This window comes from Malus domestica, chromosome 08, assembly GCF_042453785.1.
Source record: "Malus domestica chromosome 08, GDT2T_hap1".
Classification (NCBI taxonomy): Eukaryota; Viridiplantae; Streptophyta; class Magnoliopsida; order Rosales; family Rosaceae; genus Malus; species Malus domestica.
The window spans coordinates 7980462-8004440 of NC_091668.1; the positions used below are offsets into that span (position 1 = coordinate 7980462).

General features: G+C 42.2%; 3 protein-coding genes and 1 long non-coding RNA gene across 4 annotated transcripts; all 4 read left to right on the plus strand.

Annotated features, from left to right (window-relative positions):
* The first annotated feature begins 128 nt into the window (after nucleotides 1-128).
* Nucleotides 129-1510, plus strand: LOC103420670 (sterol carrier protein 2-like). The gene is made up of 3 exons (XM_008358721.4): nucleotides 129-522; nucleotides 614-674; nucleotides 1126-1510. Exons 1-3 carry the CDS (start codon nucleotides 394-396, stop codon nucleotides 1308-1310), a joined length of 375 nt encoding a protein of 124 aa, XP_008356943.2. The 5' UTR covers nucleotides 129-393; the 3' UTR covers nucleotides 1311-1510.
* A 232-nt stretch (nucleotides 1511-1742) lies between these two features.
* LOC103410166 (alpha-amylase-like) lies at nucleotides 1743-4518 on the plus strand. The gene is made up of 4 exons (XM_008348916.4): nucleotides 1743-2476; nucleotides 2583-2712; nucleotides 2908-3713; nucleotides 4126-4518. The coding sequence occupies exons 1-4, from the start codon at nucleotides 2396-2398 to the stop codon at nucleotides 4384-4386; spliced, it is 1278 nt and encodes a 425-aa protein (XP_008347138.3). The 5' UTR covers nucleotides 1743-2395; the 3' UTR covers nucleotides 4387-4518.
* Nucleotides 4519-6248: 1730 nt separating this feature from the next.
* Nucleotides 6249-9024, plus strand: LOC103439222 (protein CYPRO4). The gene is made up of 2 exons (XM_008377765.4): nucleotides 6249-8030; nucleotides 8539-9024. Exons 1-2 carry the CDS (start codon nucleotides 6390-6392, stop codon nucleotides 8839-8841), a joined length of 1944 nt encoding a protein of 647 aa, XP_008375987.3. The 5' UTR covers nucleotides 6249-6389; the 3' UTR covers nucleotides 8842-9024.
* A 5279-nt stretch (nucleotides 9025-14303) lies between these two features.
* LOC139197972 (uncharacterized) lies at nucleotides 14304-14579 on the plus strand. Its single transcript, XR_011583403.1, has 2 exons — nucleotides 14304-14435; nucleotides 14520-14579. It is a non-coding gene; the product is annotated as an uncharacterized lncRNA (long non-coding RNA).
* The last annotated feature ends 9400 nt before the right edge of the window (nucleotides 14580-23979 follow it).

Consider the following 23979-nt stretch of genomic DNA (forward strand, 5'->3'; position numbering starts at 1 on the left):
CGAACTTTCAAATTTCAGTTATGGGCTATTTTCTTAACAGTTATGGGCTGATTAAATTTCGGCCCAATGGGCTTTCAGTTAATACCGTCGTAATGTTATTTTGTAAAAACTTTTTAGTTAAAATGGTATTTTTAGCTAAAGAAAATATCAAATTGCTGACGTCATCTCGACCAACTACAAACTACCAGAAACTAATGTTATGGGAATGCGTGCCTTAACCGTAATCTGATCTCTTCAGGCGCGGTTCGTTCGCGCGTGATCTTATATTCCAATTAAGTTCTCAAACCAACCTCACCAGTCTCTCTGGGAATCGGAACGATAAAAACGACGTAGTTGCGAGGCCCCTTCCATCTCAATACTTGGAGAGAGAGAGAGAGAGAGAAAGAAGCAGCAATGGCGAGCGGTGCAGAGCTGAAGTCGGAAAGCTTGCTGGAGCTGATGAAAGAGCACCTGAAAACCGACGCCGGCAAAGAAATCACCAAGAAAATTGGACTCGTCTATCAGATAAACATCGCACCCAAGGTAGGCCCTACCACCCCACCGGCCTCCCTCGAATTCTCTAAATCTAATTAAGCCCCCAATTTTTCCTTGACTTTCTGAGTTGAAATTGCAGAAAATTGGATTCGATGAGGTGATTTTTACCGTTGATCTCAAGAAGGGCGAGGTCAAGAAAGGTTAGGGTTCCTGATTTTGCTTTGCTCCGTGTCCTTATTAATTAGTCTATTAGAGCCTGTTGAGATTGTTTCTGGAAGGGTTGAAAGCGTTTTGGGACAGTCAAAAGTGCTTTTCATTGCATTTTGAGAGAAAAATTTCGGTGTGTTTTTCTAAAGAATCATCTAAAAGAAAGTGCTTTTGACTGCGCTTGGCAGAAAATTCAAAAGTGGGGTTTAGATCATGTGTAACCGCTTTCTGAAGAGTCACTCGGAAGATGCTTCTGGGAAGCACTTTTTAAGTGATTTACAGAAAACACTTCAATTTTAACGAAAATATCACTGTCTCTGTAACAAAAGTGCTTATGAGAAGAATTGGTATTTTTAGAGAAACAATTCCAAAGGGCCCTTAACATTTCTGTTTTATGCATGAAAGATGTGGAGCTTTTCCTGAAAATGTGAGCTGAAATTACAGGGGCATATGAAGGAGGGAAGCCAGATGCGACTTTCTCGTTCAAGGATGAAGATTTCGTGAAGGTGGCGCTGGGGAAGATGAACCCGCAAATCGCTTTCATGAGGGGGGCAATGAAGATCAAGGGCAGCCTGAGTGCCGCCACGAAATTCACACCCGACATTTTCCCCAAGCCTGCCAAGTTGTGAGATTTGGGATTTCAGGCTTTAATCCCCCTTTCTTCTTCTTGCTTGTTCAAATGGATTTATGAAATACTAGTAAACTTTGAACTGATGGAATTTTAGCTTTCCACTAAGAGAGGAATAGGAGTCAATTAAATGAAAGCTTGTGCTCTTGGATATATGAATCATTTCATACTTAATGCAATAAGCTGCCAATTAGAATATGATTCTGAGGATGTTTTTATAGGTTTTCTTTTTCATGTGATTGCCTGCAAATTTGCTATCTACTTCTGTTATGTTTAGTGTTGCTGGGTTGGATATTTGGGAGTTGGGTGGCTTCAGGGAGAATGACTTACATGAAACGGGTTCACCGTTATGTGGCGTCTCCTATCCAGTAATGCATTGCCATGTGAAGAATGCTACTCTTGGCTTTATGAGTTTGATTTGGCTGCAAAACAGCGTAAATCAGTCAAATCAATGATAAACTGAAAAGGAAATGAACTCCGCACACCCGTTCTTGGCTTATACACATCCATGTTTATTTCCGTCATTTGATTTTCCTTCTATTTATCAAATACAAATGGGCAGAAATAAATTGGGGTGTGCCAAAATTGCCTCACGAACTCTGACAATGAAAAAGAAAGTGTTAACAGTTCATTTCTATGATGTTCACCGGGGCTGAACCCGATGAGGCAAAATCTTGGGTTTAATCGGTCATTGATCACCTTCACTCCATCTTTCGCGTCACGTGATAGTCCCAGCATTGATCAACCTGCGCTTGTCCAAAAAGAAAAATGGGTTTCGTTTAAGGAAGTTCAGAGTATATGATTGCCAATCAATTTCATGGATGCTGCCTAACATTTTGAAATACTGATCGCATTCGGCCGAGTCTGCCATTTTCTAGCCCCAACACACGGCATGAAGCCTTGAATTTTCTCAAGTATATCTTGTTCAAACTGGTTATCCAGCTGGAGTTTCAATATCCGCCAGTCTTGGCTGTTTAATGCCAAAATCTGACTTTTGGTGAAGAAAATTCAACGAGATATACGAGTATAAAGGCACACCAAGTGTCTAGCTTCCCTTTACAGATAAAACTGTAAGACCAAGGCACCATGAACTTCCTCCTTTCCTTCTGTTTTTGCCTCTGCACTTCTCTCTTGCCCTCCTTTGCAACCCCCGCCGTGTTATTCCAGGTAACGGAGCTATACATGCTTCTCTTTCATAGATACATATAACTCGTTATGTATGCGTGTTCTGAATTTTGATCGAAGCGCTTGGTTGTCTTTGAATATGATATAGGGGTTCAATTGGGATTCAAGTAAGAAAGGAGGATGGTACAACAAACTCAAGACCTCCATTCCTGAACTTGCTGACTCTGGCATCTCCCATGTTTGGCTTCCTCCTCCTTCTCACGCCAATGGAACTGAGGGTATGTACTTGCTACTAGCCTATCACTATCTCTGTATAATGTCGTTTGTTTGTTTAATATTCCCGAGTAATCATTAATGTTCTCTCGCCAAACTGCGAATCAAGAATGCGCCTTCTGGCAAGAGTTATATTGATCAATAATTCGAATTTACAGTCTGACAAGATAATAATTCGTTACTATTACTCAACATTTCAGGATACTACCCCGGAAGGCTGTACGATCTTGATGCTTCGAGCTATGGAAATAAGGATGAATTGAAGTCCCTAATTATTGCCATGCATGAGAAGGGAATCAAAGCCATAGCAGACATTGTGATAAACCACAGAGCAGCTGTCAAACAAGATGAGAACGGAATATGGAGCATCTTCGAAGGCGGAACAGCGGACGGACGTCTTGACTTCAATGCCTCCTTGATTTGCAGGGATGACAATGACCATCCCTTCGGCACTGGCAACCCAGACACTGGAGACAACTATCCATACACAGCTGACGTGGACCACACAAACCCTAGGCTTCAAAGTGAGTTGTCTGATTGGATGAACTGGTTGAAAACCGAAATAGGGTTCGATGGATGGAGGTTTGATTATGCCATTGGATACGGCTCTAGCTTCACCAAGCTCTACATGGATAGAACTTCACCAGAATTCGCAGTTGCCGAGTACTGGCGTTGGAACATTGCGAAAGGGCAGGACGGTAAACTCGAACAGAACCAAGATGCACATAGGAATGAAATAGCTAGTTGGATTCAGGCTGCTGGGGGTGTTGTCACGGCGTTTGATATGACAACCAAGTATATTATGGATGTTGCTGTGGTGGGTGAGCTATGGAGGTTGAAGGATTCAAATGGCAAACCACCAGGGTTGATTGGGATCAAGCCAGAAAATGCTGTGACGTTTATCGACAATCATGACACTTGGTCTCAAAAACTCTTGCCTTTCCCATCTGATCAAGTCCTGCTTGGATACGCTTACATTCTCACCCATCCTGGGACCCCAAGCATAGTAAGTAATCAACATCGATTTGCTCGATAGGAAAATGTTCTTTTGTCAGATTACCTAACGACTTAAGTAGTATACATATGTTGTAGAGTGGGATTTGGATCGCCAATTAGATTGACTCTTTTATAATTATGTGGTTCAGATCATAGTTTGACAACATATTCATTCGTTCTTTAACATCAAATAGCTAGGCCTAGCCGTCATCTTATTGAATTGGTAAAAGTTCTTTTGTCATGTTGTCTAATATAGCGCAAGTAGTCTATAATTACGTTACTAGATTGTCAACCTGAATCAGTATTAGTATGATTCTTTTCTGAATATGTGATTCGATTTTACAGTTTGATAATATAGGTCTAGTAAGAGAACATTTACTCCGAATTCGACTTACAAAACTTCTTTGCTTTCGATATTTCAGTTCTATGATCATTTCTTTGAGTGGGGGTGGCCAAAGGAGCCTATACGCAACTTGACTGCAATTAGGGCAAGGAATGGGATCAATTCCAAGAGCAGTGTGAGTATCTTAGCTGCCGAGGCTAACCTGTATATGGCCAACATTGACAACAAGATTATCATGAAGATTGGAACAAAGTTGGACCTTGGAGACCTTGATCCCACAAAGTCGAACTTCCACGTTGCCACCAGTGGACAAGACTTTGCTGTGTGGGAGAGAAACTGAACTACAAAAACTCTCATTTCTGTAATGTATTAGAATAGATAAGGCCAATCTGATGCCATTTCTTCTCCTCCAGGAATAAGGTGGACGGCAATTACAAATTCTAAAATTTAAATCCCACTTGAGGCTTGTGTAGCTCTACCCTTTTCTTTTCTTTTTTTTTTCTTTTTTTTTCTTTTTTTTTTCAAAGATGCTCGGTACTTCGAGTGTTCTTTACTAATTGAACTACAAGCTCGTGTGTGTTTTAGTCAACTCGTCTGAATTTGTTCAAACTATAATGTTGATACTTAGGTTCTCGTAACCTTGTTACAAATAGAAATATTTAAACTCAAACGATAAAAATGAAGCAAAATAACACGTTAATTTTTTTATTCTTCAAGCAATATTCTAAATAATTTAATCTAAATTCTAAGTACAAATTCAAACTTGAATAAGAAGGAGAGCACACTTTCTTTTTTAAACTACGAAGTAAGCTTTGTAATACTATTCAATGTTCTCTCATCCCGTGATCAAGAAATTCATGGTGACATACTCTTAGATTTGATAAGGAATTACACTAAGGGGATGGAGGAGTGAGTTAAGTCTCACAATAGGTTAGCGAGAATAATGTGGTTCAACTTCGCATTTATGCGATAATCGAACCTAAGACATCTCGTTTACAAGTGAAGAGAAATACTAATATATCTTACTTCTCTCTCTATATAGCCTACTTGTCCTCTAGTGCAGCCCTTCAAATTCCACTTCCCAAGTCCCAACAAATCTTTTCGCATCCCAATTTTTATACTAATTTTACACTAATTAATATTTGTATTTTACTCTCTCATCTCTCTTGCAAATTATTTGTTTAAATTATGATTTTGTTTTTGTTAAATTAAGCCATTGCAATTTTTTAATTGATTATCAAATTTGTTTTAGGTTTGTAAACTTGAGCGAGTATTTTGCTATATTGTGAAGAGCAACCTATAAAATGGAATGGATGATTTGTGGATGAATAATTGTTTGATTGGTTATATTGATAAAGATATTTTAAATAGTATAGACGAGCATATCACGATACGGTTTCAAAATATGAAAATTCGTCGAGTACAATTAGGATCATTGTGAATTGGTAAAATAGTCGATGAATTTGTTATTTTAGAATCGTATCATATTATATTTTGTTTTTGTTTGTACTTTTGTAGACTATTCATTTAGATTTATTTTATAACATTTGGGGTAATGCTATTTACACATCTTTTTTATCTCCTACACACTCTTGTTAAATTGTCAAAAATTGAGAGATGTATATAAGAGGTAAAAATTGATGTATGGATAGCATCACCTTAACATTTGTGAGTGGCTCTTTCTCACAAGAAAACCTAACTCTGCCATTGATATCAAGGGAATGATTGTTTATGATTGAGTGTTAATGAGATAAATGAAAGTTTGTGCTTGAGTAAACCTAGTTTGAATACAAATTCTTAGCAGATTCTGTTTATATAATCATCCCTAGAACTAATTTTTGGTATCACCATAAATTTCTAGAATGTTTTAGTTTTACGTTCTTTTGTATTTGGTTTTTTTTTTTGGAACTTTAACGAAAAGCACCCGGTACTGTTCACTTTAACGAAAAACCACATTTTTACACTAAAAAGTCAATCCTGGTACTATTCACTTTACCCTTTATTTTGTCCTTATCATTAAAATTCAAAGTTTTCAAACCCTTTTCATTAGTTTTCCTTTTTTTTTTGTGGTAAAATGCCAAAAAAATGCCACGAAAATGTCATGACTTAACCGGGCTCCACTGAACCGACCCGACCTAGGCCCAATCGCCTATTCTCGCTTGACTTTCCACTTTCAAAACCCTAATAACTGAAAAGTCAAACGATATAGGCTACCAAAAAAACCGCATAAACGCTCCCAAATTTGAAATTTGAACTTTTCATCCCCAAAACGCCATCTCACACTCTCAGACTCCCAAAAGCTCTCATCTTTCACCCACCATTTCCAAAATCTTCATACAATAAATGGGCGGAGCTCACAGCCGTGAACACCTCGAGCTCTCCGACTCCGACGAGGAAGAGAGCGAGGAGCAGGAGAGCTATGAGGATGTGGAGGAAACTGAAGCCGACCAACGTCAGAGATCCGCCGATCGGGGACCCAAAACGCCGTCGTCGGCGGAGTTAGACGATGTGGACGCAAAGCTCAAGGCTTTGAGTCTCAAATACGGGTCTTCTTCCAAGAACCCGAATCTGAAGAATCCGGTGAAGCTCTACGTTCACATTGGTGGGAACACCCCCAAGGCGAAATGGGTAACTTCCGAAAAACTCACTTCTTACAATTTTATTAAGACATCTCGAATGGACGTTGATAATGACGAGGAGGTAGAGGAAGAAGAGGAATTTGATGAGGAGGGTTGTTGGGTTTTGAGGGTTGGGGCCAAAGTTAGGGCTAAAGTATCGGCCGAGATGCAATTGCTCACTTTCGCCGATCAGCGGCGTGTCGATTTCTTTGCCAGAGGTGTGTGGGCAATGAAGTTTTTCGGTGATGAGGAGTATAGGGCTTTTGTGATTAAGTACAATGACTGTTTGTTTGAGAACACTTATGGGTATGAGGCCACCGAGGAGAACAGGGTGAAGGTTTATGGGAAGGATTTTGTCGGGTGGGCGAAGCCCGAAATGGCGGATGATTCGGTGTGGGAAGATGCGGAGGATAGTTTGTTGAAGAGCCCTGGCTCGGCAACACCAGTGAGGGCAAATCAAAATTTGAGAGAGGAGTTTGAGGAGGCCCACAATGGCGGGATACAGAGCTTGGCATTGGGTGCATTGGACAATAGTTTCTTGGTGGGGAACTCTGGCATTCAGGTAGTTAAGAATTTCTCTCATGGAATACATGGTAAAGGTGTTTATGTGAATTTTGATGATGGGAGCTACGGAGGGGGTTCGAATTTGGCACGGTCAACGCCTAGGAAGGCTCTGTTGATGAAGGCCGAGACTAACATGCTCCTTATGAGTCCGATGAATGAGGGGAAGCCTCACACAACAGGGCTTCATCAGCTTGATATTGAAACCGGGAAGGTTGTTACTGAGTGGAAGTTTGAGAAAGATGGGGCTGACATTACAATGAGGGATATCACAAATGACAGTAAGGGAGCGCAGTTGGACCCCTCAGGATCAACATTCTTGGGTCTGGATGACAACAGGCTTTGCCGGTGGGATATGCGTGATAGGAAAGGAATGGTTCAGGACCTTGCGGCTTCTAGTGGACCTGTTCTCAATTGGAACCAAGGGCATCAGTTCTCAAGAGGGACTAACTTTCAGTGCTTTGCTAGCACTGGAGATGGCTCAATTGCTGTTGGGTCGCTTGATGGGAAGATCAGGTTGTATTCGATCAATTCAATGAGGCAGGCGAAAACTGCTTTTCCAGGGCTTGGTTCACCTATCACTCATGTGGATGTTACTTTTGATGGGAAGTGGATTTTGGGCACAACCGACACTTATTTAATCCTCATCTGCACAATCTTTACTGATAAGGATGGCAAGACAAAGACTGGTTTTAGTGGGCGTATGGGAAATAGAATTTCAGCTCCAAGACTGCTGAAGCTGACTCCCCTGGATTCACATCTGGCGGGCATGAATAACAAGTTTCGTAATGCTCAGTTTTCGTGGGTAAGTGTGTATTTTCAGCCAGTTGGTTAGAAATATTTTTCTGTTATTTTATGGGATTCTGCAACATTATGCTGCTTCTTCCTTTTGTTCGTGGTGATGAAAATTTGTGTCTCCATCTGAAAGTTGGAATAGTTTTCGATTCAGTTTATGTTTTAGTGATTAATTCCCGAAGAGATGGTGAATGGATTGGTTTTCCTTAGAAGGTTTTAATAGTGGGGTTGTCATGTATAAAGCTACTTTGTCTGGCTTTTCCCCCTCTCTTCCAAGTAACTTTTAGATTTTGAATGCTGATTTCGCTTCGAGAACAAAAGTCTGTTCTTACATACGAATTTGAGTTTGGTGGATATCGGTACCTTGATGGTAGTACCGATTTTGGTTGGTCGGAGCATTGTCTATGAATCAAAAATGTCTAGGTCATTTATTAACTCTGAAATCAGTATATTTTTTCTGGCCTTGTGATTTCTTTTGGTATAAGCTTATGATAATCTTGTTTTACATTATTGTTCAGGTCACAGAGAATGGGAAGCAGGAGCGTCATCTGGTTGCTACTGTGGGCAAATTTAGTGTGGTTTGGAACTTTCAACAAGTGAAGGATGGCTTGCATGAGTGCTACCGCAATCAGCAGGGCTTGAAGAGCTGCTACTGCTACAAGATAGTCCCTAAGGACGACTCCATTGTCGACAGTCGCTTCATGCATGACAAATTTGCAGTTACCGACTCACCTGAGGCTCCACTTGTGATTGCAACCCCTCTCAAAGTCAGCTCCTTCAGCATATCCAGTACTAGTAGACAATTGTACTCGGAGATGTGAGAATCTACGTTCAGCTGTCTTAGCTGCATCGAACTTTCTAATTTTCTGTCAAAGAGCTTACAACTTGCATTTTGTTATTTAATTAGGGTGTGCTCTTTACGCTAGGTCTTGTCGGTAATGACTATGTTGAATTGTAATCACGTTCTGAAAGAATTTCAATGGTAATCTAATGATTTCCAGCAATATTAGTGTTGTAATTCTTATTGAAGCATGGTTTAAGTTAATTTTCTTTTCCCTCGTCCATATATTTCAACATTTTCCGCTTCTTTTAAATCACCTGGGATTTTTAACGTTATGTCCAAGTGGTCCTTATTTTCTCTTGATAGAAAGATAGGAGAGAAATGGCTGCTGCAGTAGGGAGAGGTTTCCTTGTGCAGCCATGTCCGTTATCCTTTGTAATAAGAACATATTGAAGCCCTCATTTGGTGTCGGGCATGGCAAACCAACAACAGCTTGAGGTTTTTCCCGACACGTAGCTCAAGCACAAGTGCGCCCTACATGGCTCTCTGGGCTTGACCCACCAGCCTACCTTGACCGAAGGTAAGTCCCTCAAGAAGCTGGTTCAAATTGATCTCACCTCTCTTGCTTTTTCCCCTATTTAGGGTTGGTATGGTATTGCTGTGCTTTGAAAAAAAACTGCTCTGAGAATAAGCGGCTGTGAAATAAATCAGCAGAGTGTTTGATAAACTTTTTTGTAAAGGTGCTTTAAAAAAAAAAAAAAAAAACAGTCTCATAGTAGATCTTTTCATTAAAGGAGGCACTGTAGATCCGTGTGCTTTGAAAAAAAGCCAGTTTTCCAAAGCTGCAAATAGCAGCTTCAGCTTTTTCCTTTGATTTTAGCTTATTCTCACAGCAGCTTCCAAAATAAGCCATTTTTTTTCAGTTTACCAAACATCTAAAACCCCCACAGCTTTTTTATTCATGGGTGTTTTTTTTAAGCACCTCACTCCCAAACCACCCCTTAGTTTCACTCTTTGCCCTTCTTCAATAGCATGGTCGGGGATTTCGGGCAGGGCCGGTCCAGAGATTTTTGAGGCCCTGGGTGACGCCAAAAAAAGTGCCCTAACTTCATATAAGAAAATTATTTATTTTCACACGTAAGACATTGATAAAATTATACTTAGAAAAACACTTCAAACTCAATAATTTAGAAACACAAAAAGACTAAGTTATTTTGTATTGAGAGAAGAAAACCAAACAACTCTGGGCTTATAAGTAAATAGATGATGAGTTTTGTTTTCCATTTGAACTTTGAAAGTGTTTTTGTATAAATCATGTGGTGTTTTTTCTTATTTACTAACCTTGTCAATATGGGACTTGTTGATGCACAAAATCAGCGAAGACTTTGGTACAACAGAAAATGTCAGGTTTTGTGACCTTCGCTTGGTTGCTTCGGTCACTAGTGAGGATAAGTACGTAAATGAATAGAGACAGAGAAGCAAACACAGGATGTACGTGGTTCACCCAGATTGGCTACGTCCACGGAGTAGAGGAATTCTTATTAGTAGTGAAGGGCTTACACAAGTACAAAGGATCAAGCTCTCAATTTAGTGAGTTCTTGTGAATGATTTAACACAAATGGCATTAGGCCATATTGTGGGGGAATGACCCCTATTTATAGAAAAACTTGTAGCTTTGTCACATTGACATGTGTCATGTTATGATTGGTTCTTGATGTCGACACGTGCTGCGCTCTGATTGGCTTCTAATCTTGACACGTGTCGAGTAGTGATTGGCCTCCTGGTCGGAGGGGAACTCTTCTGGGTCCTTGACAGTATAGCGTTGGCCGGTGCTTGGTAGTTTCGGGATTGGTCAAGTATGGTACAAACAGTGCTCCCCTAAGTTCCCGAGTGAGGGAAACTCCTCGGTTGGGGACTTGCAAGATCCAATCCCTTGAGTAATCACGAAACTTCTAAGTACTGAAGTGTGGTCTGATCTTCATCTGCCCTTCTCTGGAAGTACCTTTCCTCCATCCGGGAATGGTGTATTTAGCTGATGTTGACGCACAAGGTAATGTATCAATTTCACTTGAAGCTTAGTTGTAGTTTCGGGCTTAGTCAAGTGTGATACAAACCCTATAGTAGGAGTCCCCCAAGTCGCCGAGCTAGGAGATCTGCCGAAAGAGGTGACAGACAAGGTAAGCAGTCAAACTTCCAAGTAAGCAACCCAGGATCAGAGATTTGACTTCGGCTTCCGGTTGATTGTTCTTCTTCTCCTTGTCTCTCATTCAACTGTCAGGATAAGGAGAAGCAAATGGATAAGAGATGATATGAGATACTTTTGCTTTTGAAGAAGTAACTTTCCACAGGCTTATTCTTGAACTGTGCTTGAGGGTTTTCTGGTGCCCTTCAGAGTATAAGGCCGACTCAAAAATTTGAGGGTCAAAACAAGTCCATCAAATCTAGAGTACGTTCGACCTTGATGATATGGGATACTTTTGCTGTTGACGGAATAATGAATGTGGTATGGAAAGGTGTCGTGCTGTAGTGATCTGTTTCAGCCCACCGTTGAACCTTCTGCTTCAATCTTTTGCATGGCAGAAGTGGTGTGCAACCTTTGCATTTCAATGGTCCTTCAGAACATTCCTTCATAGTGACTCATCCCCGCTTGGCAGCTTCAGTGTAAAGAGCCAATATCTGATCAACTGTCATGAGGTATTTGCCGGTGGAATTCGTGACCTTGACAGCAGTTGAGGATGAGTACTCGAGAGCAATGCTAAGTAAGCAACCAGGCAAAGGCTCCAGGCAGTCAGTTCCAAATTGGAGGTTTGATTTCAGGTTCCGACTGACTGCTCTCTTTCTCCTTGTCCTGCAGGTGTGGACAAGGACAAAGACAAAGACAGGGAGAAAGCATGATATGAGATACTCTTGCTTTCGACCCTGATGATATGAGATACTCTTGTTCTTGGTGTGGCTTATTTGCTGAGGTATTATCGGGGGGAAATAAAGCTGAGTATTTCGAGAGGTTATGTTGAGGGTGCCTTTTCGAATGCGAGAAAGGGTTGAGCATTTTTGCAGGTTTGCCTGTCCGTTGAGGAGGGAGGTCAATGTATATAGGGATTTCCCAATAACAAGTAGTATTGCTATTCCTTTACCCTTCTTGGTCACAGCAATGTAGTGGGAGCTGCCAGCTTCACGTGTTTTAATTTTGTCAGAGCACTTTGAAAAAGTGGTATGTGGTATCTGGAAAGCTGATGTTACGTGTGAAGATTACAGACAAGCTTTATCTAAGGAAATCTGGCTCTCGAAGTTCTGAGAGTTGTGCTTCTTCGGTTTTCGAACAAGCAATCCCGTCGAGGATCTGACTCTCGAGATTCGGAAAGCGGTGCTACTCCGGTTTTTGAGAAAGTAATTATGTTGGGAGTCTTTTCTCGAATGTGAGTAAAGGTTGGACGTTCTTGCCAACCTGTCTTGCCGCAAAACACGGAGGTCGACACACATAGGGACTTTCCAGTTGTCAAGCAGTGGTGCTGTTCCTTTACCCTTATGGGTAATAGTAGGGTAGCTGGAACTTCGAAATTCTCGTGCCTAAACTTTGTCAGAGATCTTTGACAAAGTTATATGTGGTACCCGAGGAGTTGATGGTGCATATGGAGAGCGGTGATTGAACAGTAAGATTCACGTGCTTTCTACTTCACCAGAAATCTTCGACAGATTGCCCGTAATTTCCGCAAAGCTGAGTGTGCATGTGACAGGTGCTGACGAGGCTGAAAAAGCAGGTGCTTCTTCGATTTCTGAGATCGGCCCTCGTGGTCTCTGAGCAGCCCAGCTTTTGAGAAAGCAAACGCCTCTTCGATTTCTGAAGCTCCGTCGAGTGCAGATTTTTATAGAGGCTGGCATTAAGTTCCACAGTACACTTGAATCTCTACCAGTAGAAGCTCATTTCTTGCACTTCTAAGATCTTGATTTGTCTGACCTCTTCCCTCTTCAACACATTTGAAAATGTCTGGACCCTCCGACCGTCGTTTTGACTTGAACCTTGGAGAAGAGACAGCCACGCCTTCTCCAGACAACATATGGCGCCCATCCTTCATATCCCCTACTGGTCCTCTTACCGTTGGGGATTCTGTGATGAAGAATGATATGACCGCTGCAGTAATGGCCAGGAACCTTCTCACTCCCAAAGATAACAGACTACTTTCCAAACGGTCTGATGAGTTGGCTGTTAAGGACTCTCTGGCTCTTAGTGTTCAGTGTGCAGGTTCTGTGTCTAATATGGCCCAACGCCTATTTGCTAGAACCCGCCAAGTTGAATCATTGGCTGCTGAAGTGATGAGTCTCAAACAGGAGATTAGAGGACTCAAGCATGAGAATAAGCAGTTGCACCGGCTCGCCCATGACTATGCTACAAACATGAAGAGGAAGCTTGACCAGATGAAGGAATCTGATGGTAAGGTTTTACTTGATCATCAGCGGTTTGTGGGTTTGTTCCAAAGGCATTTATTGCCTTCGTCCTCTGGGGCTGTACCTGGTAATGAAGCTTCAAATGATGAACCTCCAATGCCTCCTCCTTCTGGGGTTTTGTCAAGTACTGAGGCTCCGGATAACCACCCTCCGGTGCTTTCTCTTTCTGGTGCTTTACCGACTGCTGAGACTTCCCCTAAGCAACCTTTGTGAAGGCTCCCTTTTGTTTGTTTATTTTGACTCATGTATATGTACATATTTGTGGCTTATCGAAAATATTAATAAATAAGCTTTGCTTCATTTCAACATATTGTGTTAAATACACCAAAGCCTTCTTCATAAAGTTCTTTGAATTTTTGCTTTTGTTGAAACCTGTATTGTTGAAGCTTTGTGAGTGAAGCATGTAGTTTGAGGTAGTGTTCCCTTAATTTCCCGAGTGAGGAAAACTTCTCGGTTGGAGACTTGAAAAATCCAAGTCACTGAGTGGTTGTGAGACTGCCGAGTATCAAGGTGCAGTAGCATATGGTGGGAGTCCCCCAAGTCTTCAGGCGAAGAGAGTTGCCGAATGAGGTGTCTAGCTAGTAGTCAATGTCATGAGTAGGAAAACTTCACTTGTTTCTTTTCGAAGTGGTAACCCAGGGCTCTTTCTTCATATATTGTTTTTTTTGTTATGAAGATGTGTTAGGCCCAAAGAAGTGGAGGCCTAGGCCCTTTTTTGTTTTTTTTTGTTTTTTGTTTTTTTTGTCGACTGAGTGGGATGTTTTCAACTGAATCCAAATAGGGGGATGTTTTCAGCCGAATCCAAGGAGGGGGGAAAGCATGACTCATCATCATTTGTCATGATGTTGTTCCCACACTTCATCATCATTTACTACTTTTCCTTTTCTTCTTTCATAATATGCCATCAATGTGTTTAATTTTCGTTTGCTTTGCCTTTCCTTTTTGGCTGGAAAGATTGCCATCTTTCCTCACAATCTGATTTGCTGCAGCCTTGTTGAAGGAAATGTGGGTGTTGGAGCTAGGTAAACCAAGGAGGGTGTCTACGTAGAGGGAGTGGTAGCTCTTCAATATAACACCATTTTCTGTGGCTCAAATCGCAAAACCATCTTCATGAAAGTTGTTCCTTAGCTCGTGAACTACAACATATCCGAATTGGAGATCCATCGGAGCAGTACAACTCCAGAAATTCAGGTATGATGAGTGATTGTTCGTCATTTGTATATCAACGCGTCAGACTTGTTGTGAGCTTCAAAAAGTCCATTTTCTCTTGCTCAGATCAACATACTTTCTTCATCGAAGTTGTTCCTTAACTTGTGAACTACAACATATCCAAAATTGAGATCCATCGGAGCAGTACAACTCCAGAAATTCAGGTATGATGAGTGACTGGTTATTATTTTTCTGTCAACCCGTCAGATTTGTTGTGAGCTTCGAAACTCCATTTTCTATTGTTCAGATCAGCATGCTTTCTTCATTGAAGTTGTTCCTCATCGTCTCTTTCATAACATATCAAAAATTCAGAATGAACTAATGGTTAAATATTTCCAGATCTTCGAAACATCACAGCAGCTTCGAAATCTGCAAGAATCCGACTGTCATGTTTGGAGCTTCAACACTTTAATTTCCGTTGCTCAAACAGAAATGGTTCCTTCGTGAAAGTTGTTCATATGCTCAAAAACTATAGGGTGTCCAAAATTCAGCTCCATTGGAGAAGAGCAGAGGTTGCAGAAATTTGATAGATGAAAGGAGGCGGAAGAGGGAGAGAGAGAAAAAGTCTCTTGGGTTGGATTTCTATTTTGGGGCAGATTCCAATTTTTGTAGCACCTTCATTATTGATGAATTGCTTGTACTTTTGTCCATTAAGAAACCTGGGACTTTGGCTTGTTGTTGGATCTATTATAATATGTTTGGGAACATATATAAGTGAATAAATAAGAAGGAAGATTTTGGGCCCTTGTGGGTGTAAAACAAAAAATGTTTATGTTTACCCAAGTGTTTTTGTACAAGTTCAAGGGCATCTTGGGTTTTGTGAACAAAATTTGTTTATTTGGAGCAAGGTTTTGTGTTGAAGCTTTGTAGGTGAAGCTTTGGTGTTGAAGCTTTCTAGGTGAAGCTTTGATGGTGAAGCTTTGTAGATGAAGCTTTGTAGATGAAGCTTTCTAGGTGAAGCTTTGTAGATGAAGCTTTGTAGATGAAGCTTTCGAGGTGAAGCTTTGATGGTGAAGCTTTGTAGATGAAGCTTTCTGGGTGAAGCTTTGATGATGAAGCTTTGTAGATGAAGCTTTCTGGGTGAAGCTTTGTAGATGAAGCTTTCTAGGTGAAGCTTTGATGGTGAAGCTTTCTGGGTGAAGCTACGTAGGTGAAGTTTTGTAGATGAAACTTTCTGGGTGAAACTTTTTGGATGAAGCTTTTTTTTTTTTTTTTTTTTGGGTGAAGCTGTTTTAAGTGAAGTTTTTTGGCTGTGTATGAATAGGTCTATTGTTTGGATATAAGCCATTGTTTGGTTGTTCCTTTCTTTGTATAGTCTTGTCGACACATACTTAGATTTTGTTTCGTGTTGGATATATCTGCTTTGAGGTTTCAACACTTGAGTGTTCCATTGCTAGGAATGTAAAAGAGTGAGGGCCAAGTTGGCTAAATTACCTCTTTAGTGAATTCATTGCCAAATGGCCTTCATTACATAGGATGCCGAACGGCTATAGCTCAACACTTGTACATCGTGAGTCTATTTGTAGTAGTACTTCAGGTGATCAGCGTTCCATGGATGGCCAAGGGTCTTGCCATCGGAGCTTCTAAGTGTGTAAGAGCCAGGGCGACTGATGCCAATGACTTCATATGGTCCATCCCAGTTTGGACTAAGTGTGTCTTCACTCGGGACTCTGTCGCAGAGTAATCTTTTCTTTAAGACCCAGTCTCCTATTTTGAAAGAGCGAGGCTTGACCCTAGAGTCATAATAGTTGGAGATGCGCTGCTTGTAGGCGACATTCCTTAAGTGAGCTTGGTTTCTGTGTTCCTCGACTAAATCCAAGTTGAGGGTGAGTTGTTTGTCATTTTCACTTTGAATGTAGTTCTGGACTCGGAATGTTGCTTGCTCGAGCTCAACAGGGACAACCGCCTCTGTGCCAAAGGCAAGTGAGAATGGAGTTTCTCTTGTTGAAGTCCGATATGAAGTGCGATATGACCAAAGAACTTGGGGTACAAATTCTTGCCAACAGCCTTTAGCTTTGTCCAAGCTGGTTTTCAAAGTGCGCTTGATTATTTTGTTGATGGCCTCAACTTGTCCATTAGACTGGGGATGAGCTGGAGAGGCAAAGCATAAGTTGATGTTGAACTTAGAGCAGAACAACCTGAACTTCTTGTTGTCGAACTGTCGCCCATTGTCAGTGACTATCGCATTGGGAATGCCGAATCTACAAAGGATGTTCTTCCACACGAAGTCTTTTATCTTTGCCTCAGTAATGGTTGCCAAGGGTTCTACTTCGGCCCACTTGGTGAAGTAGTCCACTGCAACGACTGCGTAACAGACTTTGCCCTTCCCTGCCGGCATTGGGCCGATCAAATCAAGTCCCCACTGGGCGAAGGGCCAAGGGCTGATCATAGGAGTAAGAGGCTCTGGAGGGGAATGAGGAATAGTCGCATATCGTTGACATTTGTCACATAAGCGGGATACTTTGATGGCATCCTGGTGGAGTGTTGGCCAGTAATATCCTTGGCGAAAAGTCTTGTGTGCTAGGGACCGAGATCCAGCATGATCTCCACAGACTCCCTCATGTATTTCCCGAATGACGATTTCCGCCTCGGCAGGCGTAAGACACCTTAAGTATGGCAGGCTAAAACCTCGCTTATAGAGTTGATCATTGATGATCAGGTAGCGGGTAGACTTGTATCGAATTTGCTTAGCCTGGACTTTATCATTTGGGAGGGTGCCATGAGCAAGGAAATTATAGATCGGGGTGATCCAACTATCCCCCTATTGTAAGTTGCATACTTCTGCGGCCATGGTGCTTGGTGTTGCCAACAGTTCGACATGAATTTTTCTTCCAATCTTGTCTTCCACAGCCGAGGCGAGGCGAGCCAGGGCGTCTGCATGACTGTTTGCCGCTCGAGGAACTTGGGTGATCTGGTAGTGGAAGTGCTTGAGCAAAAGTTGTGTTTGCGCAAGATATGCTGCCATGGAGCTGTCCTTAGCATCAAAGTTGTTGGTAACCTGGTTGACCACCAATTGGGAGTCACTGAAAATATCAATTTGTTTAACCCCGAGGTGTTTGGCCAAACGTAATCCTGCTAGAAGGGCTTCATACTCGGCCTCATTATTTGATGCCTTGAATTTGAAACGAAGAGCATACTCCATTGCTACTTTGTCGGGTGTAGTCAAGACTAGTCCCGCTCCACAGCCCTGTTGGTTGGATGAGCCATCAACATACAGACTCCATGCTGGGGTTGTTGGTTCTATCTTCTGAGCTTCCGGGGGTAATGAAGCCACTGCTTCAGGTGTAGAAGCAATGTCAACCGGATATGTGAAGTCGGCAATGAAGTCTGCCACTGCTTGGCCCTTCTCAGCTGGCTTTGGTTGGTAGGAGATGTCAAACTCACCCAACGCTATTGCCCATTTGATCATTCGCCCTGAAGTGTCAGGACTTTGGAGTATCTGTCGAAGAGGATAATTGGTAAGCACGATGATGGAGTGCGCTTGGAAGTAAGGGCGGAGTTTTCGAGCAGACATGACCAATGCCAGAGCCAATTTCTCAATGTTAGAGTACCGTGTCTCCGCATCTTGTAAGGCTTTGCTAGCGTAGTAGACAGGTCGCTCAATATTCCCATCCTTTCGAATCAGAACGGAACTTACGGCTGAAGCTGATACCGATAGGTAGATAATGAGAATGTCTCCTACCTCGGGCTTGGAGAGTAGAGGGGCTTTACTCATGTACTCCTTGAGGTTTTTGAATGCCTCGGCACATTCATCAGTCCATGTAATGTACTTCCTACTTCCCTTAAGTGCTTTAAAAAAGGGAGCACATTTGTCTGTGGCCTTAGAAATGAACCTGGTTAAGGCTGCCACCTTGCCAGTAAGGCTCTGTATGTCCTTTGAAGTTACCGGTTCCTTCATGTCGAGGATTGCTTTGATCTTCTCGGGATTAGCTTCAATGCTTCGTTGGCTAATCATGAAACCTAAGAATTTGCCAGAGCCTACGCCGAAGGCACATTTGTTGGGGTTTAACCTCATTCGATACCTCTTCAAAATAGTGAAAGTTTCAGATAGGTTGGTGATGTGTTGGTCAGCATGTTTGCTCTTGACTAACATATCATCAACGTAAACTTCCATGCTCTTCCCAATCTGCTCGGCGAACATTGAGTTGACTAGTCTCTGATAAGTCGCTCCTGCATTCTTTAGGCCGAAAGGCATGACTTTATAGCATTATAGTCCTCTGTCGGTAGTGAAGGCTGTGTGTTCTTGATCCGAAGGGTTCATGAGGATTTGGTTGTATCCTGAGTAAGCATCCATGAAGCTCAGGAGTTCACACCCGGCCGTAGAGTCTATAAGTCTGTCAATAAGAGGAAGAGGGAAGCTATCTTTCGGACACCCTTTGTTTAGGTCGGTGTAGTCAACATACATTCTCCACAAGACCTTTTGAAGCAAAAGACTTTCTTTGGTCGGATTTTTCTTAACAAGGACCACATTTGCTACCCATGTCGGGTAATTGACTTCGCGGACAAAGCCTATGCCTTTGAGTTTTTCAACTTCTGCTTTCATTGCCTCGTATCGTTCAACGTCATAAGATCTTCGCTTCTGTCTCACCGGCTTGATCTTGGGGTCAATACTCAAACGATGACAGATGACATCGGGAGAGATGCCTGACATGTCCTCGTATGACCAGGCGAAAACTTCAGTGTTCTCTTTCAAAAAAGATATCAATGCTAACCGAAGGGGTGGTGACAATGTGGTGCCAATCTTCACCATGCGATCTGGATAATCTCTTGAGATAGGTACCTTCTCCAACTCTTCAGCAGGTTGGGCTTGCTGGGTGAAAGAGTCATCTCGAGGATCATCGGGTTGATTGTTGCTATCAGGAAGATCCAAGTTCGCTTCATCTAGGCTGGTCTTTGTGACTTGGTCATGTACAGACAGGGTTTCCTTAGGTCCGGGCAAGTGTTGTTGCTTAACTGAAGTGTTGTAACATGATCGTGCACTAAGCTGATCTCCTCTGATGTAGTCGTTGCCATGGGGGGTTGGAAATTTCATCAGCAGCATATGCGTGGATACCATAGCCTTGAGATCATTGATGCCTGTGCGCCCAAAGATGACATTGTATGCCGTTGGGCAGTCAACCACTAGGAAGTTAGTGGTAATGGTAGCCGTGTAAGGGCATGTACCAATAGTAAAGGGTAAATGTATGCTCCCTAAGGGTTGCACGATATCACCGGAGAAGCTTATCAGAGGAGAAATCGAGCGATCGAGCAAGTGTTCAGCTACACTGAGTGCCCTGAAAGCTTCGGCAAACATGATATTGACCGAAGCCCCTGTGTCTACGAGGATTCGTCGAACATCAAAGTTGGCTATGTGAGCCTCCACGATCAATGGGTCGTTATGAGGGTAGATGATGCCTCTTTCTTCCTCAGGGTAGAAACATATCAGATCCCAATTAGGCTTTTGATATTTCCCTCCCCTGATGTCTTCCACGTGAAACACTTGGTGACCAGGCCTCAGAATTCGTTCACTGTTTTTCATGGCCCTATTGGAAGATTCAGATATGGGTGTGCCGCCGCTTATGGAATATATGACATTCACCTGGCGTTGGTTACGGTTATCCCTTTGAGGGTGAAGGAGGAATTGATCAATTTTTCCTTCTCGTGCCAAAGCTTCAATACGATCACGGAGGATGATACATTTCTCGCTATCATGGCCGTTATGCTCATGGTAGCAACAAAACATGCCCGCGTTATTCGGGGGCGTGTAATCTGGGTGCCTCGGCTTTGGCTTTGGTATCAGGTGAGCTATGCTGGGGTAAATGGCCGCGCATGTGGCATTCAAGGGCGTGTATGTCTCATACCTTGGGGTAGGGGGTATCTTGACGCGGGTTTGACCCACTGCATTGACTGCCTGGGGGCGAGCGTTATTGTGGCGATACCCTTGGTTATCGGGATAGTGTCCCTTACTCTTTTTACTGAAATGAGAGTGGTGAGGATGGAAATCCTTCCTCTTGCCTTGAAATTGATATGTCTGTTGATTCGGCGAAGCATTATGCAAGGCATGGGGAGGTGCCACTGCTGTTTGGAAAGTCGAGGTCTTCTCATTTAGGTGAGTCTGGCTTCCACCTCCCACTTGTTGATAAAGGATGGTTGTAGGGGGTTTCTCCTGATATGTCTTTGCCTCGGCGGAGGCATGGTTATAAGCCTGCGCCATCACCTCAGAGTAAGTCTTCCAAGTATTGGCATTGATCATGTATTTAAAGAAACAATCACGTAGGCCTGCCGTGAAGGCTTTGAGGGCAGTCTTGTCGTCTGCCTCGGCACACCGGGAGTATTCATGGCTGAAGCGGCCAGCATACATACGTAATGACTCGTCTGGCTTCTGGCGGATAGTGTACAGGTCATCTGCAGAGTGCAAGCGATCGGTTTGGAAAATGTGTTGGGAAACAAATAGTTTCCTCAATTCCTCAAATGAGTCTACCGTCTCAGGTGTAAGACGACAATACCAATTTAGAGCTCCGCCAGAGAGGGTGGAGGGGAAGAGAAGACATCGCTCTTCGTCGGTGTGCATCCGGTATGCCATGGTGGACTCAAAGAGGTTAAGGTGCTCAATCGGGTCCTCTTTTCCAGTATAAAGTTGCAAGCCAAGCTTTTGCTTTGTCTTTGCTTGAAGGGGGGTGTTGAGGATCCTCCTTGTAAGAGGGCCAGGCCTGGGTTGGTTCCAGTCAGGTATTTCAGCCTGACGTTCAGCCTTCAACTTGTTTACTTCCTCAAGAAGTTGTAGGACAAGGGGGTCCTGAGCGGAGTTATGTGCCACTGGAGCTTTCTTTCGTAAATCTCCATCTCCTATTGGAATTAGGAAAGTTTGATCAAGGGCATGTGATTTTTCCCTGGACTCGCTGTACTGGCTTCCAGGGTATGTCTGTCGGAACACCTCTGAGTCCCCTGTACCCTCATGTCTCTCTAGGACTTGTTGCCCCTTCCCCAAATTGGTGGCCGGCTCGGGCCGTGGCAGGGGACCGAGTCTCTCAGAAATCCTTGGGTCATTGATCTTTGAGCTTATATGGATGGAATTCTCTCGACGTTGCTTCAGGAAATCCCGACAATCGCGAAAGACGGCTTTCGATCCTTCTGCCCCTTCAGCAAAGAGGTGTCTCCCTCCACTTCTCATGGTTCGGGTCGAAGCAACTGGGTTAAGAGAAGCCTCATGTTGATTATCAAGTCGAGGGGTAATCTGTTCCCTATCAGGGATATCTATGTCGAATGCATGTGACCCTCCATGTTGGAGGGCACCCAGTTGATGGTTGACTTCCACGGGGGCAACAAGCTCGCGTGTCTGAGCTTGCCTAGCTTCGTGGAGTGTCTCGAAGAGCTTCTCATATTGCTCCTGGAGGACCTCATTCCTCATTGCTATCTTGTTGTTCTGAGCTTCCAACTCATCGACTTTAGCTTGAAGAAGAACTCGTTTTCCTTCATTCTTTCGTTGCTTCGCACTATGTGCAAGGGGGGTGTCATTCTGTGTGTTGTGGCTTCCTTCGCTTCCCATGTTGGAGAGGGATGCCTGGTCAAAAGAAAGTGTACGAATGATAGAAACCAGCTTGACACAGCTGAAGAGAGTAGGAATAAGTGTCGTTCCCACAGACGGCGCCAAATGTTGATGCACAAAATCAGCGAAGACTTTGGTACAACAGAAAATGTCAGGTTTTGTGACCTTCGCTTGGTTGCTTCGGTCACTAGTGAGGATAAGTACGTAAATGAATAGAGACAGAGAAGCAAACACAGGATGTACGTGGTTCACCCAGATTGGCTACGTCCACGGAGTAGAGGAATTCTTATTAGTAGTGAAGGGCTTACACAAGTACAAAGGATCAAGCTCTCAATTTAGTGAGTTCTTGTGAATGATTTAACACAAATGGCATTAGGCCATATTGTGGGGGAATGACCCCTATTTATAGAAAAACTTGTAGCTTTGTCACATTGACATGTGTCATGTTATGATTGGTTCTTGATGTCGACACGCGCTGCGCTCTTATTGGCTTCTAATCTTGACACGTGTCGAGTAGTGATTGGCCTCCTGGTCGGAGGGGAACTCTTCTGGGTCCTTGACAGTATAGCGTTGGCCGGTGCTTGGTAGTTTCGGGATTGGTCAAGTATGGTACAAACAGGACTAAAAAAATAATGATGTTTTCGAGTCTTAAATTGATATGTATTAGTAATAAATGAGCATTAAATTAAATATTTTGATAACACGTCATATAATTTACAAATTTGCACTACAAATTTGGTCTACGTATTACTCATTGTTGAAGATTAGACTTGAATTGAAACAAATATTTAAAAATAACAAACTACATAGCTACTAGCTAGTAACTAAAAATAAATTAACAACCAAACAAAAATTTGTTAAAATTGAAAAAAATAAACATGCCCATAGCGTTTCGAACTTAGGACCTCTTGCTAATTTTAAACAACAAAAACCGTTGCTTCTAATTAAACTTCTTGATCCTTTAACCAAATTTTATAAAGTTATACTCTTCTGAAAAGAAATTTGTAAAAATTAGAAAATAAATAAACACATATGGTGTTTTGAACTCAAGACCTCTTATTATTTTCAAATGACCAAACCACCTCTTCTACTTAAATTTCTGTGTCATTGAACCAAATTTTATAAATTTATACTCTTATGAAAACATATATAAATATACCGTCCTAATAATTTTGGTGCCCCCAATATTTTTGGGCCCCGGACGGTTGCCCTGCTTGCACTGAGCCTGGGCCGGCTGATTTCGGGTTTGACCTACTCGGGCTCGGGGAGGACGGAAATCTTTTGGGTTGTATATGCAGGCAGAGCTGGTTCATGCTCGCTTTGCAATGCTTGGAGTTGCAGGAATTCTTCTTACAGATATAAGAGCAACATGGTATTCTGGTGTTTTTTTTTTTTTCTTTCTGTGGACTCATTAGAAAATACTAAAATGAATTTAAATGATCTGATTTGTTGATCTTTTAAAAGTTTTTCTTTCATTGTATCATGAGATTTGTTAATTTTCGCCTCGTCCATCTATATTATAGCACGTTGATCATTTTTCCCTTTACTACTGTGCTTATAGATTTGTTGAAACTAAAAGATACATGGATTTCAAAACTCCTGGATCTCAAGCCCAAGATGGATCATTCTTTGGATTATAATCTGCATTTGAAGGTTTAGAACCTGGGGAATCTTCTTTGCCTTGGAATCCCATCTTTACGTTGATTGCACAGTAATAGTCACACCGTCACATACTATTACCAATCCACTCATATATTATAATACGGGTATTTCATAGTTTATACTAAACATTACGTCCCACAAAATGTCAACATTATTGTCTACTTATATTATGATTCATTAATTAGTAACACTGAGTATATGATTATCAGATATCCCAGACGTCTGTTGCTAAATCCTCTTGGTCTAGTAAAAGAGATCAAGAATGCTCATGAGTGGAAGCTAAAGAGATTAAGAACGGTACAAATTGTTCAGACTCTTGCAAATTCTGCTTCTTAAAAT

Bases quoted from the DNA above. Each gene is read 5' to 3' on its own strand.
- LOC103410166 (XM_008348916.4), top strand. From the start codon at position 2,396: ATGAACTTCCTCCTTTCCTTCTGTTTTTGCCTCTGCACTTCTCTCTTG. The intron at 2,477-2,582 runs GTAACGGAGCTA...AATATGATATAG, and splicing joins CCCCCGCCGTGTTATTCCAG to GGGTTCAATTGGGATTCAAG. The intron at 2,713-2,907 runs GTATGTACTTGC...TCAACATTTCAG, and splicing joins TCACGCCAATGGAACTGAGG to GATACTACCCCGGAAGGCTG.
- LOC103439222 (XM_008377765.4), top strand. From the start codon at position 6,390: ATGGGCGGAGCTCACAGCCGTGAACACCTCGAGCTCTCCGACTCCGAC. The intron at 8,031-8,538 runs GTAAGTGTGTAT...ATTATTGTTCAG, and splicing joins GTAATGCTCAGTTTTCGTGG to GTCACAGAGAATGGGAAGCA.
- LOC103420670 (XM_008358721.4), top strand. From the start codon at position 394: ATGGCGAGCGGTGCAGAGCTGAAGTCGGAAAGCTTGCTGGAGCTGATG. The intron at 523-613 runs GTAGGCCCTACC...TTGAAATTGCAG, and splicing joins AGATAAACATCGCACCCAAG to AAAATTGGATTCGATGAGGT. The intron at 675-1,125 runs GTTAGGGTTCCT...CTGAAATTACAG, and splicing joins GAAGGGCGAGGTCAAGAAAG to GGGCATATGAAGGAGGGAAG.